Source organism: Podarcis muralis, chromosome 3, assembly GCF_964188315.1.
Source record: "Podarcis muralis chromosome 3, rPodMur119.hap1.1, whole genome shotgun sequence".
Classification (NCBI taxonomy): domain Eukaryota; kingdom Metazoa; phylum Chordata; class Lepidosauria; order Squamata; family Lacertidae; genus Podarcis; species Podarcis muralis.
Window position 1 is genome coordinate 62,505,523 of NC_135657.1, and position 16,035 is coordinate 62,521,557.

A 16,035-nucleotide genomic window follows, 5' to 3' on the forward strand; every position below is an offset into this window, starting at 1 on the left:
ACTACTAAGTGGATAAGACACCACACTGAGGCTGCTGCAACAAGCAGCAGTATAACATGTGGGTCAGGCTATAGTCTGTCAGTGAGACCACAAAAAGTGCTGTGACACCTTAGAAACTCACTAGTTGACTTTGGCATACAACATAAAATCCTTAAAAGCAAAATAAACTTTGATTAAACATATTGATGTTGGGTTTAATCCAGAATTAGTCATGCTGCTTTTGACCCATCACTGATTTCAATTGGTCTACGCTAAACATGATTAAGTCTGGTTTCAACCTCCTGTACACATCTTTTTTCTGAAAGGTAATTTACTTTTAGAAATATGAAAATGATCCAAAGTCGCCCTTTCTGTGCCCTAGAAGTATAATGAACTTTTAAAATTTACTCAAATGCTGCAGACTCTCACTAAAATTGTCTTATGAATGACAATTTTATGATCGAAAGGATCACTCATGTCTTGTTTGGATGAACAGAATAGGCTCGGCAATTTTTAAATAAGAAGATTAAAAGCAAACACCAGGCTGGGTGTTTGGATAATGAGATGCAGGAAGATGCTGGTACAAATAGCCTCAGCAAGCTTAAAGTGCAGGCCAAATTGCAATGCAAGAAAAATAGTTGGAAGGTGGAAGGATGGCTAACATTAAGACAGGTAGAGATTAATGGAGATATACTGGAGACAGAAGAGACATGGCTGGTAGGAAACAACACAAGTATGGGAAAGAATAGGGCATTAATTATAAAATTTTATATTAGAGGACTGTACCTAATACACAACTGATTACCTTACGCTATCATTCATGGTATATATCTTTCTTTCAACTTCTTCATCATTAATGTGATGTATTGCCACCATAAACCAGTTTGTCTCTAAAGATGTCAGAGCACTTTTTGTTTTTAAACTGAAAGAGGTAGGTGTTCACTCACCGCCTGTTCCATTTGTTGTAACAGATGTGCTGCTAAGATTAGATTTGTCCAGTTTAGAACTACCAGGTGTTTCACTGCTTCCCACAAGATTATGAGGGCTTGCTAGATCCTGCATTTCCATAGATCTATTAGAGAGAGAAAAGTAATACTATTACTATACTATTTACATAATGGAAGTGTGCAGAGAGGCCCTTTTGAGGCCATAGTAACTACATACACACTGAAAAGAAACACTTTCCCTGATAATTAAATGCTGGAAAAACGGCAAGCAGTATCTTATAATCAGCCTCATACCCAACACTGTTTTGGAGAGAAATCAGTGGAGAACTGGCAGGCCAAGGAGCAAGGAGGAAGAAAACAGGAGCACTCAACCAAATCATGCTCTCCTGTTGGCAATGGCCACTGTGGGCAATTCAAAATATATTACCCAGCATCCCCTGAAACTCAACGCATGCAAGCTAAAGGTGGAACCCTATGAGCCACTGAGGATCTACAAGGAGTGCGGAGGTGCACTTGTTGATACCCTGTTTAAAGAAAAGTACATTCACTGGATATGGATGTGCCTTGGCATAAAGTATCTAAAATTAGTACTAAAATGTGTATATTAACAGTAAGGTGCATATTCAGGATTCATATATATCGTTTTCTAACGGCCCGGCTGCTGGTGTTTTGAACTGAAGCAGACAACTTTTCCTAGCTGCCTCAGTTATCATGGCTGCAACCTTTTCTCTCTGAGATCAATCTGATCCCTGTCACCCATGCACTAGTACTCCAATGTGCCCTATGTGGATAACCCAAAGACTGCAGCTAGTGCAGTTCTCTACAGCTTAGGAGAGGATATAGAGGTCATATTGCATCTATTTTAGGTCAACTGTACTGGCTGCCAATGCATTTCTCAGCCCAAATTAAAGTGTTTAAAGTCCGAAATGTACTGTGTCTGGTGTACTAAAGGAACACCTTCTCTAATATAGAACTCCATTATTTGCCTACATGAAAATTGATACAGGTGGACCTTTTCTGCTTTGTCGCCCACACTATGGAAATCTCCCAAAGGTAACACTTGCTTGGCAACCTTCCTGATCAATTTGCACAGGCAACTAAACTTTTCATAATAAGGCTGGAATGATCCCCCCTGAACTGTTCCTTCATTTGAGAGCAGGGTGTTTTGGTGGGCTCTAAAGCAATTTGGATTATTTCTGGTTTGGGGGAAGGAGACATTTAAGATTGCTCTTGTGGCAGTGACAGCAAACAAACATTTGGAAACTTGTTTGCCAAGAAAGGTACAATTTGGTTCCAATTCCAAATGCAGGCCTTTTTGGAGCAGAGGAACACTAAATGAAAAAGACTTCTGTTTCCTACCTGCTCAATACTTATGCCAACTCTTTTGTCTATTGATCCAAAGATTCTATAAGTATTGTATTATTTTCTACTTTTTCCGGAGGTATACAATACATTGTTTCACACTCCCCAAAAAGCTACTGGAAGGTAGGAGCTCTAGGAGTAGCTATCACAGGGTCAGTTTTATTGTGAGGAGATACTACTGCAGATTTATGTTTTCATAATAGATTATGTTTATAAATTTAGCTGAGTGAAGCAGACACACTCACAGGAAGTGCTAATTCTTAAAATTGCTTCAGTCCCAAAAAGGGTTTTCATTGCCAGCTAGATCCAAAAAAATCAAACTTACTTTCCTTCCTCTTGTCAAAACCAGAACTGCCTCTTTTTTGCCTGGCTGCCCTCCTCCCCGGCAAGAACTTGTATTTCTACCTGTCTTTCTTTTAAGTGATGATTAATCAGCATTCATGATTAAGTGGGCAAGCCACTAAGTGTACAACTAAGAAGACTTATATAGCTCCTAAATATGTGAAATACATGGTATAAAACTTGGCATGGCAAATGTCAGCTGAGAAGCCAGGTGTGCACTGCCAATCCTCACTGCCAGCTGCTCCTGGATTCGAGAAATTATAAGGCAGCTTACTAAAGAAACAGAGGATAGCAGATAAGTGGGGTACAGGTTATATAAATACAAGAACATTACTCAACTTCCCTACAATTAGACATCAAGGTATAAGCACACAAGGCAACAAACTAATGTATGTGTAACTGAGAAACTAAATTTATAAACATGACCATATGCAACAGGAAAGCTCATAGAAGCAAGCACTATTTTTGGATTTATAATCAATATTATTTTAATGAAACACATTCCTCTGCATCAAAGAGAGAATCTTTCAATCCTTCATCAGAGAGGATTCTCCATTCTCTGAATCTCTCTCCCCCAAAAGATTTTTTCCTTACACTATTAGCACAAGACCAACTATATCAACAGAAGAACTCTATCAACTGTATCTGAAGAAGTGTGCATGAACACGAAAGCTCATACCAATAACAAACTTAGTTGGTCTCTAAGGTGCTACTTGAAGGAATTTTTTTATATCAACAGCCTATTTCTAGTCATCCTGAATAATGCAACTAAGGTGTATTATGTGTAGCCCAATGCAGTGTTTTTCTGGCTTTCTACAATATGTGGTAAGAGCATGAATGGAACATACCACACAAAAGCCCACACACAACCACCTCTCAAATTTATTTTCATTCCGCCCTCCTGTTGCTGCACCCTATGCCACATCTCATTCCATTGCAGTGGGCAGCTGAGGATGCCCCTTATAGGATGGATTGGACAAAGTGAGTTCCACACTTTTTGGAGCCAAGCCATTTTTGCCCATTACATACATGTACACTCATATCATTATTTTGTTCACAGTTCATGAAGGCTTTAGTCATACATCTAAAACTTGCAAAGCCTATTTGACCAGAGATGACAATGGGGCAAAAACAAAAACAAAAAAAAAGTACAGTGTGTGTACTCTGAATAATGGTGAGTTTATTATACCATCCTTTTAAATTCCTTAAAACTATTATTTGTTGCTAGATTAGCGTGGAAGGTAGCATATGTTCAAATGAGTCCCTTTTAACTACTATGCAGGTGCTTTTCAGCTCTGCATTCTTGTATTCTACCTATCATCTGTGTGTTTCATCTAAGGAGTGAGAAAGAATTGAGCTGTGTTCCCAGAGATGGGGACTCTGCCATTATGCATTTCTCCTTCCCTGTGAGAGCAGCTGGTGAGAGGTGATGTCACACACATGGCCTCCAAGCAGTGAAGTTGTTTTCACTTACCAAGAGAAGGAGGAAGGGGCAAGGCAGCGGGGAGGTCAGTGCTGTGTGGGCACATCAACAGAGCTAGTCTGGTGCGTCTGCCAACTAGTCCACACAGCACCTCTCTGCTCCTGCCCAGCTTGGCAAGTGGCAGCAGGCCAGGTGCACAAAGCTCCCCTCCTTATTAACCACTCCTACTTCCCAGGATGCCAAAGTGCCAATGGTCAGGCAGAATGGAAATTGTAGTCCAACAACACCTGGTGGCCCAGAGGTTCCCTAAAGGTAAAGGTAAAGGACCCCTGACAGTTAAGTCCAGTCGCAGACGACTCTGGGGTTGCAGCACTCATCTCGCTTTACAGGCTGAGGGAGCTGGCGTTTGTCCGCAGACAGTTTTTCCAGGTCATGTAGCCAGCATGACTAAGCCGCTTCTGGCGCAACGGAACACCGAAACCACAGCAGCGCACGGAAACACCGTTTACCTTCCTGCCGGAGCGGTACCTATTTATCTACTTGCTTTTTTGGCGTGCTTTCGAACTGCTAGGTTGGCAGGAGCTGGGACCGAGCAACGGGAGCTCCCCCTGTCGCGGGGATTTGAACCACCGACTTTCTGATTGGCAAGCCCAAGAGGCTCAGTGGTTTAGACCACAGCGTCACCCGCAACCCTAGAGGTTCCCTACCCTTTTTTAAAAGAATTTTAGGCAGGCCTTCACTAAAACTATCAGGATAATGCAGTAGAAGATAGTAGCACAATATAAAATAAAATTAATATTGCTGTTGATTCAATGTTATTTTTCAAAAAAGTGCAATATACCTTTTAGGAAAAGAAAGATTTTTCAAGTACTTAATCATCTTAAAGAATTTAATATGTATATTCAGAACTTAAAATATTATTCACAATCTGCCTCAAATAATTAATAAAGGGACAAAAAGGGCTAGATTTGAAATCCCAGAAATTTGTTAAACATGATAATTTGTTTTTCTTATCAACTTGTCTTAAGAGTTAAATCTACAACTGTATGGCAAACAAACCCAACGAGGAACTGCAAAGCATACAGGCAAAAGAATAAGTGGCTCCAACATTTAATTGTCAGTAAAAATAAAACTCAGAATTCATACTTTTGGCTCACTGCCTTTTTCAGTGTTCTGAACGTGAAAGCATTCAGCTGAAAAACATGTCTACAGAGATTCCTAAACTGCTGTGCACACTTTTCTAACATAACTCTACAATATACCTTAAATCATGACCTGCAACAACCTTGCAATTCCAGTTCTGGGCCTCTTCTGAACAGCAGACAAGAAACCCCTAAGGACTAGGCTGAGACCACCATACTCATTTTCACTTATAACCAAATCCAGATTTGAACTTTGAAAGCCTAAGGTGGAGAACTGATTGCGGAAAGGCAAATCCATTTTACGCTTAAAAGAGTAGGTAAACTTACCCTACTTTGGGAATTAACCTTATATTTGGTCACTTTCAAAGAAACAATACAGACACAAACACACTGAAAATCAACAGTTAGATTGTTAAATGTAATTCACAACAGCAATACAAATTCCGGGTGCACGAGTGGATATATGGGAGCCTTCTGGATAGCTTATATGTAGTGTCATAATACAGAGAACTTATGAGACTCATAAAAAATCTTATCTTTTGGAGAAAGAATGTGTGAGTCAAAGAATCAGTGAAGATTTTCTTTCCCAGTGAAGACTTTTTTATTGGGGGGTGGGGAGGAGAGAAAGGGAAACTTGCAGGATAACCAGGTTGTATAAACAGCCCATCTGCAATACAACCACATAAAAGGCCCATGGGCAAATCCAAACGCATTAGGAGAAGTGCTTGAGGAATCTGCCAAGCAACCAGATGCTCATGATTGCAGAATTACTTCTATAGCTGTCATCTGTATCCTCCAACTGCTGTTCAAAATGTGGACAATGAAAACGGTGACCTAATAATATACCGAGTACTACTTATACTGTAATCTGAATTATCTGTATATGTTAAATTATATGAGGATTTAATAAATTGGTAAAGTGAAAAAAGTAAAATCTGTTCCAGTTAGTATTATCTTAAATCACTTTCTTTAGATTGAAATGACTATAATTAAAGGGTTCCCCCCCTCCTGTTACATGTTCTATTTACATGTGCAAGTCCCTATTACTTTCTTGCCTCCTTTCTTTGGCTTTCAGCTCCAGCAACTGCCTTCCCTTGTTCCTTATCACACATCCCTATTTCCATCCTTTCTTCAGTCCTACTCATATATTTTTATTTTAACAAATATAAGCAGATTCTACTGGTTACTTGCCACCTTTCTGTGATTCCCCAAATGTAATCCATTTCAATCACAGCTACTCGTTGTTATCTTATAAGGATACAGTGGTACCTCTGGTTACGTACTTAATTCGTTCCGGAGGTCCGTTCTTAACCTGAAACTGTTCTTAACCTGAAGCACCACTTTAGCTAATGGGGCCTCCTGCTGTTGCCGCCGCCCCGCCGAAGCACAATTTCTGTTCTTCAGTTCTTAACCCGAGGTACTATTTCTGTGACATGCTTGCATAGGGTCACTGACAAGTGCAAACCCACCCTGGCTAATTTGTAACTTTAAAGCAATGAAATACACAACAAAGCAACCTCTCTGACTGCATGGAGCCCAGACAGCCCCGTGGTTTTCTATGGATCTGAGGACAATGAAACAATCGCTGAGATGGCTAGAGCGCCAGTGGCTGAGAACTCATTCTGAATCTGACCGGACACAGGTTAGAGCTCAATGTTGAGCCCACCAAGTTGTGACAGTGACGGCGAAGAAGACCTTCTTCACCGCCTCTGTTGCATCTGCAGAAAACAGCAGTAGGAGACTCTTTCAGGTGGTGCACAATTTAGTAAGCCCAATGCAGCAAAGCTAAGTAGAACCTTCTTCCTTGTGGCTTCTATGTATAAATGGTTCCTGTTGCAGCTGGTGTATTACAGATGATTTGTCTTTTCGTTAGCTACTAGTTTCCTCCCAATTGGTGATATCCAACTAAGTCATACCAACAGCAGACCCACAGAAATCCATGGGCTTATGTTACTTCATGTCCATTGATTTTAATGTGTTTACTCCAAGTAAATCATTCTTTATTTTTTATAATTTTTTAATGGCAAAGCAGCACTATTTCTCACTTTTTAAAAAAAATTAAAATTAATTAGATGACCCTCAGGGTCCCTTTCAACTCTACAATTCTATTCTATGAATTCTACACTAACAGGCTGATTCACTAACAAGCTAGTCTATCTTAATGTGCATTTCCTACCTATAACTTCACAAAGGGCATACATTGATTTTACAGAATGACAACCTTGTGCTCAAATTATCAAACTTTTGTTTAAAATTATTACTTCTGTGGTAAATTTCCACCTTGAAGTTAAAGTGCTATAGAAACAAAAAAATAAATAAATGCATAACTGTTTTACAGTAAGAGCCTAACACTAGAAATTATTATTGCATGTTCTTTCTTTACTTCATTCCTTTTTCATTCTAGGTACACCTAGAATCATTCTTTTCGCCAATATATTTTCCTGCATTAGTGAATTCTCTTTACATAACTGAGACACAAATATAACTTGAAAGTTTCTTTCTAGAAAAGAAAAGCCAAGTAAGACAAAGAATTTGCTGATACACACATGCCACTCCAAGAATTCTCCTGACGAAGTTCCCACACCCAACTTAATTACTTCCCTACTATAAAAACATATTCCATCTGCATTTATTCTAATACTTCCAAGTCCAAAACCAACACACAATAAAGCTAGCTAAATAAATGAAAGACTTTAGCCCCAAGTAACAGGCCAGGAGCTATTCTGCAAGTGAAAGCACCTCCAGCATCCATTTTTGTGCTGACATTTCACTTTACACACAATGTTTTCTCAAGACTTGTTTTAAGAAGAATGTTCATCATGCCCAATGCCTGTATGCTATGCTATAACCGTGCTCTCTAGTGCCACTAAGGCTAAAAGTTCACGGATTATTCTAAATAGTGAACATAGCATTTCTAACTTTTCTTTTTGGTCAACGATTTTGATAAATTCAATCTTATGCATAAAAATACTAATAAAAATTAAAAAATCAAGAAATATCGGATTTTTTAAAATATATATACACTGAAAAACCATTCCCCAAATGGCCTAAATATTCAGTATTGCAAGGTCACTGTTTATTCTATGAAGAAATGTGCATTATGATGGAAAGGCTCTAGGTAACTTGTGTACTTGTTCTGGTCAACCCATAGACTTATAAGTATACATAACTGCGGCAAATGAAAATTTGGCCCTTGTGTGGATGTAATGCTTTGGTTAGCCTCAGATTCACATGCTCCTTTGTCCCTTCTCTTCTTCCTCCATTCAGTATGAATAGACAGCGGTTTCCTGCTTGTTTCCTGCACACAGAGCTGTAAGCTCATGATAAACTGTTTTTAGAATAATAGCGAGGAGACCATTAATTGTAATGTAATTAATGTAAAATGTAAAAATGTGAACATTCATTCATTATTCATTCAGATACACCAGTCAGAGAGCTAGGATCTGCTATAGCACCCTGTTGTTTTGTCATTACAGTGGTACCTCGGGTTAAGTACTTAATTCGTTCCAGAGGTCCGTTCTTAACCTGAAACTGTTCTTAACCTGAAGCACCACTTTAGCTAATGGGGCCTCCTGCTGCTGCGCCGCCGGAGAACAATTTCTGTTCTCATCCTGAAGCAAAGTTCTTAATCCGAGGTACTATTTCTGGGTTAGTGGAGTCTGTAACCTAAAGCGTATGTAACCTGAAGCATATGTAACCCGAGGTACACTGTATTATATTGAAGCTTTTCAAACTAAAAGTTCCCCCAAACAGATTCAGAAAAAAGGCAAAGAAAACACCTAATTGACAGTATAAAAATTCTATACTAAAGTCACATATAAATTAGAGATTTTAAAAATCTAAAAACAACAGAGTAACATTAAAATTAGAGCAGCATTTTAAAACAAACATAAAAACTTTAATAGCCTGCCTAACATCATAAATTTCCAAGAGTTTGCCCATTTCCCACTGCCTCCCAGTTGCATATACATATGGTGGCTAACTTGGATTTGCCTCTATGTCAGGGGTGGGGAATCGAGGGTTCACAGGTATAATTAGGCACTGTTTATCAATTTGGCCTATGAGGCCATTTTAGCCATTCCACATATGCCTGCTTGCTCAAGTGCGGAGTAAGTAAAGATGTGGCTGAGCCAAAGGTGGTTTGCAGCTGACTGCTGTGGACTGCAAATTGCCATTTGTGGAGCTATGCAAACCCCAATGATCAGCTGATTGTTAGGGCTTGCCTAGCTCTATGTACGTCACATTGCAACCCTCAACAATCAGTTGATCATCCATGAGGGAAAAATAGGTAACCTGATGTCACTGTGAAATAAGGTGATCTACAAGTGGCTTTCTCCATGTACCTGTCCAGCTTTTCTTGTGGGGTGGGGCAAGATAAGGATTTGACCCACCAGATGGGATATAATTCCCCATCCCTGATACATACTATAAGTGAAACGGCCCTAAGATTGGGTGAAGTTATATAGTATAATCCTATATACTTCTCAAAGTACATTCTATTGAGATCAATGGGCCTAAGTCCCAGGTAAATGTGTTTAGGACTGCAGCCTTAGAATGCTTTCAACACTCTGGTATAAGAGGATAGATTTGAGCTAGGGAGAGACCCTTATTCAAACCACCACTCAGTCATGAAGTTCTCAAACCAATCACTATAATTTAGGCTAACATACCAAACAGGATTGTTGTGAGGGGTTGCAGCAATCGTATATCCTTACCTTGAGTGCTTCAGATGAAAAGCTACATAAAAATCTAACAAACAGTAATACCCAAAATGATAAACAAGTACTGTACAGATTTTATATTTTGATTAAACTAGACTTTATCTCAAATAGTAATAAACATAGCTGGCACTACAATGCCTAAAGACTAGCCCCTTCTCTTGAAAAGCAATTGAACTCATATTTTAGAATGGCTAAAAACTATACACTCACTTAACTGGGTTTCTTAATTCAGTTGAAAATATCTGTATGCAGCAGTTACAGATATTTAAAAACTCTAGCATTTAATGAGAACAGGAAGGAAAGATGGAATCTCATAAACAGCATGGAAAAGGAACATTGTTACCATTGATCTTAATAGCAAAATTCTCATTGATCTTGATAAGAGAAGGACCACACTTCAAACTACACTTAGTTACATTTGGACAATATTCATCCTAAAAAATGTATTATCCACTGCAATAAAGAAACAGAATGAAAAATTCTAAGGATTTTTCAGTCATCCAGTAGATCTTTTAGGAAGCTTTTAAGAGGTGTTTGGTTCTCAATTTAAAAGACACAACATGGTGGCTTAAAAGGTTATTTTCAGGATGTGTCTTGAAACTCATTCTTAATAGAAAATATTTTGTGTTTTGTGTTTCTGTTAGCTGCTAGTGATAGTCCAATTTTTACCAAGATAGTGTGGAGATTGTTTAAAAACTTGTAATATTTAGACCTATTTGAAAACAGAAGCAATGGATGAAACAACTCAGAAAAGGCCTAAATTGCTTCATATTACAAATTTTACACAAAACAGATGTAACAGAACATAAATACTGGGTGGCATGTTTACAGTCATTCTTACTTACTTTATTATCCAAAATAGAGACAAAATTGTCATAAAAGTAATATATGTAAAGCAAATAGTAAAACATGTTGAACAGTGTACTGTTTTCCAAACAGTAGCATTTTTAGTCTACATAAAAAACTAGAAACATTAAAACTGAAAATAAGTAACAATACATAGACAACAATAAAACAGAGAAACCAGACTTTTTTATACAGTAATGTCAAAATTATTTAGCTCTTAATCCAGCCAAAATAAAACCTCTAAAGTGAAATATATTCAGAAGACTACAATAGGAGCTATTTTCAGACTATGAAAGCAAATGATATTCCATATTTTCATTTATCTTTACCTTTCATGATTATTCTTATAAATAGCATCACTGCTTTAAAGCACTTGAATTTATCAAAGCACTGTTTAGTTGCTTTACCTGGAATTCTGAGGTTCTGAAACATCTGAATCTGTGCACGCTTTCTTCACCTGCAACAGAGTATGATTGCCAGTTACTTTCCCATGAAAAAACGAAACAGAAAAGTTTCCTCACCTACAGTTCATGCACTTACATCACACAAAATGGACAGAGCCCTGCTCACCATGGTCTCTATAAAATACTTCTCACATTTTACAGTGCGGATATGCAATACTAAACAGTGTGCTTCATTATTATCCCACGAACAGCTGCCAACTTAACTTCCCCTGACTCCGCTAGTATGTAAAACGTTCAGCTAAAATAGTTTGGGAGTAGTCTGACTTGGAACAAAGAAACCAAAGAACCAGGTTCCCTGCTTAGAAACGAGAAAGCCAAACTGTTCTCAATTTTGTAAAGAAATGTTTTCCCAACTGATACGGCTTCTGTTTCCTGCTAAAGCTCACAATAATAAACACCAGATTCTGTGGCAAAAGTGCAGTGTTAGCTAAATAATTCATACATTAATTTTCATCTTCTAAATCCGGTATACTTAATGTGTGTTGCTCCAGTTCAAATATTTTGCAAGTATTATCCATATGTATCTATAATCTAGTATGTACTTTGTCTTTTCAATCTGTGCAATAACTCAATGTTTATCATGGAATGAGCAAACATAAAATATTTATTAAATTTGATTTTCCACATTTTGCATAGCATTTGTGTCTTCTGAATCTCATATACAGTAAGACCTCCTATTAGATGCTTACAGCATTTTAATTGAAACTGGATCAATTGTTATCAGTATGTCCTTTAAACTCCTAAATAAATTATAGCTGTGTTTTATACAGCACATTTGGTATAAAATACTTTATAATCTTAATTACTTAAAATTAAAAAACCCCAACATAATTCCTTCATTTTTGCAATATGTGGCAATGTTACAGGAGGGATGACGAGGCATAGTGATCTGCCAAGAGTGGTCCAGTACAAAAAAACTGGAACTTCACCTAGTTCCAGGCTCATGTTGTTGTTGTTGTTTAGTCGTTTAGTCGTGTCCGACTCTTTGTGACCCCATGGACCAGAGCACGCCAGGCACCTCTGTCCTCCACTACCTCCCGCAGTTTGGTCAAACTCATGCTGGTAACCTCGAAAACACTATCCAACCATCTATTGGCTGGGTTCCACTTAACAAGAAACCATAGGTTCCTACTATTAAAATGTGTGGTAAACCTTGGGATTCATTGCTCCCTGTTCCGTCTTCTCCTCTTTCACATCCACATGGAGGAGACTGAATGTTCGAGTTTTTAAACATGCTACCGTCTATTATGACCAAACTCATTGTACATGATGAAATCATTGAACCTTTCCAGCCAATCTGCTGTTCATAGTCTTTTTCCAGCAGATCATAGCTCTCCTCCCACTCCAGCCAGCTCTGAGTGCGAGGTGGTGGTTCCGTCAGAGTGCGTTGAGGCAGCAGTTTTTGAAGGCTTCCCTTACCTTTGATTTTCCAAGGGGAAAATGAATGCAGAACTAGTGGGAAGGATGTCAGGGTCCCAGACCTTCCAGAATAAGACTCTTAGCAATTCCTGGCTGGAAAGGTCCAAGGAGTTCATCAAGTAGATCACTTGATCAAGGACTGGAAGGGTGAGAGACAAGGGAAGCCAATGCCATATGTCTGTGTATGAGATGTAGTGAGTGTATGCCTGCCCCTTCTGCAGCATCTTCTTTCCTACTGCTCATCTGTTTCCAAGTCATCTGAGCAACAGCAGAGGGAGGCTGTATAAGTGCCTGTGTTTGAATCTGTTACAGGGAGTGGAGAGCAAGAGCACTTTGTCAGCTCAGGCCATCCCACTTTGGTTTGGGGCTCACCTACTGCCAGAATGTGGCTCCCAGAAAGTTAGCACAGGGGAATGTAGCCCTCCTCTGTGACCCCATCACATGGGAAGTATCTTCCATTTCTTCCTCTACAGATCGATTTGACTTGCAGAGCTTCCATTCAAAGGTGATTTTTATAAAAGCACAAATTTAACCCTTCATAAGCTGGAGTAGCATAGGCTCTGGTGCCTTTAGCAGAGGCTTTCTCCTCTTGTATGTCTTGGCAACAAAGGGTAGTGAGTATTTGCATCAGACTATTTTACTCTCCTTTACTATGACAAACTGCAGCCTCTGCAAAACATGGCTCCCCTTTAATATCCCCCTAAATCTTTCTATTACAGCAGTATAAGTGGACATCAAGACGTATGTTTAGAAATAGTTATTCTAGGATACACACAAGTTAGGAACCCTCTACTATTTAAAAGAGTTGAAACTGGTATTTTATACATTCTGTTGATTAAAAAAGCAATTTAATTTACCAGATCTGTAAGCAGAAGCCACTGAAGAGTCAGGTTTCCCCATCCTACTCCCTTCATTTGCATATGCAAGAAGATCAGCAGCTTTTGCTTCTGCTTTTAAACCAGAAGTGGATAATGTCTAGCCCACTGCCCCACTTTGACCCATCAGGCCATTCCTGGAAAACCACACCCACCTGCCCCATACTTAAGGTCATATGTGATGTTGGGGTAGAGCAAATACTATTGTGGCCTTAAAGAAACAATTAGGAGCTTAAAATAAGCTCCAAATTATTGCTGAATAAAGGTACACTCCCCGCTCCAATAGTTGATAGGTGGCTGGAACACATCTTGCTCCAAAATCATGGTTTGCATTGAAACAACTGCTAAAATGGAGCAAAAATCCTGTTTTAACAGGGGTTTTAATGCAAACCCCTTTGTGAACCTGGAGCAAGCTTTTTTTGAAGGGACACTAGGAGTGACCCCTCAAAGAGCCTTGTCACTTGATACCATTGTGATGTCAAGTGATTGCCCTCACTCACCTGTCAAATTTAGCTTGTAAAGAATAGGGCAGATATAGATCTGGCATGCTGGGAAAAAGGTCCTCTACAACTGTTTTAAACAAACCACAGTTCCCCATAACTGAACTGCAGGATTTGAGGCTTGTTTAAACCATGGCTTAAGATCAAGCCAGGATTTGAAAACACTGTTTGATTCTGCATTTTTCTCATTCGTCATAGTTTGAACAAATGTCAGTTAACTGGCTTTCGTGATTACCAGGAACTGTGGTGTATTTAAAAGGAGATGTGTCCAATCTCCATCCGCTAGTAGACATGGAACAGGAAACCATTGTTATGTCTGAACTGGGCCTAAATCTTAAGCCTATGGGCAAAGACACTGAACTAAAGGAGCTAGGAAGATAAAGGATGTGTTATCTGAACTTCTTATTACCAGATCTGCATATTTACTGAAAGTGCTAATTTGGGGAATTGACAATACTACTTGGGAATTGCAATGGTCATATGCACCTTGCCAAACAAAGCAATTTAGCAGTGATCAATGAAAACCATTATTACTGTGTGCTTGGTCCTGTGAACTAGCAATAACTGCATCAGGGTTGCCATTCTACTATTTATTTGTAAAACAATAAAATAATCATATCAACTAAATATCATGCCAAAGAGCAAAATCTTATTTTATTAAGAATGATCTTGCCATTCTTGAAAATGGGCAAGTTTGGATTTCTTCAGGAAACGCAAAAAGAGCACTTGATTTAATAAGGTTATAGGATGTGTTTGCCAGCGGTCATTCATAGGATCAGGGCTAGCATGAACCTTAGGGGCTTTCCCTATCTAGCACAATGACAACACCACTCATTGCTCAGAATAAAGCCAATTCATACACATAGTTCTGGGACACGTATGAGGTTTCAGCTGAACTGAGCTACTCAATAACAATATTTTACTCTGCTCACAAGTCAGACACCTTTCGAATAATATTGGTACACTACATTGATTCTCAGAATTGTGTTCAAGGTCCAATGGTGAGAACAGCTGGCAACATGCAGAAGTTTGTGTGCATTCTCAGGTGCATTATGTGCACTTGGCACAAGATGCAATGATGGAACAGCTGGCAACATGCATTATGACAGGTGTACAGACAGCTTGAGAGGATGCCACATAATGCCACCTTCCTGTCATAAGATCAGGTAAACACTGGCTCATGGAAGTAGAGGGATTGTCTTACCAAACACACCTAAGGTGATCCATACAAATCTTTCAGCCTGTTTCCTATTGCAGGATTACGGCTAGAACACCATACCAAGAGGTTAACAGAAACAGCCTGCCATCACTTTCTGCTGCAGCAACAGAGGCTGCAAGAGAAGGGGTGGTCTAGAATCTCAAATCATGCTTTTATTTTGTGGGCTAAGACAATCTGGATAATGCAGCCTGCAACATAAATGTTTTTTAGCAATTTGAAGTGGCTCAGTAAGAAGCACAATGAGTTTATAAGCTAATCTGTAACTCATATTCCTTTTTCAATTCATAGTAATGGAAACTGATGTGAACATTCAGAAGATGACCTACTGATCAAATACTCCAACTTGAATCCCACATTTGGCAGAGGAGGAGAATAGGAATGATGCAACACATAACAGAAAGGACAAAATATCATAACAAAAGTTTATTCCTCCCCTAACTCTTTCAAGTTCAACACAGCTTATACAAATTCTCTACTGACCACCACCACCTATATCCCACTTTATTCTCATAACACTTATGAGACACGTTAGGCTGACAGATAGTTCATTCACAGTTCTGCTTTTCCCACGCGCCAATTCAGAGGTAAACAGCGGGTTTTCCTGGAAGAAAGCGGTGGGACAAGTGGAAGTGTACTTGAACCCAGAGGGTGACCTCTCTACTCCTTCATTGCCTCATCTGGTCCTCCATTTCCACCCAGCATTTTGGTACCAAAATCATTTACATATCTTGTAACTCTAATCATATGAAACCCTTTCTTAAATTCCTTCACCGGCTTTCTATCTACTTCCACATTA

General features: G+C 39.0%; 1 protein-coding gene across 16 annotated transcripts in view; it reads right to left on the reverse strand.

Annotated features, from left to right (window-relative positions):
• The window catches only part of EYA4 (EYA transcriptional coactivator and phosphatase 4), a 110,852-nt gene that overhangs the window by 49,052 nt on the left and 45,765 nt on the right, over positions 1–16,035 (reverse strand). For 12 of the 16 annotated variants that reach the window (XM_028723454.2, XM_077925974.1, XM_077925977.1 and 9 more), the window contains 2 exons: positions 11,170–11,219; positions 927–1,051 (listed from right to left, as the gene is read on the reverse strand). In XM_028723454.2, the coding sequence (XP_028579287.2) occupies positions 927–1,051; positions 11,170–11,219 (175 nt within the window). The remainder of the gene's footprint in view (positions 1–926; positions 1,052–11,169; positions 11,220–16,035) is intronic. The other 4 variants (XM_077925980.1, XM_077925979.1, XM_077925984.1 and 1 more) reach the window with 2 other exon arrangements.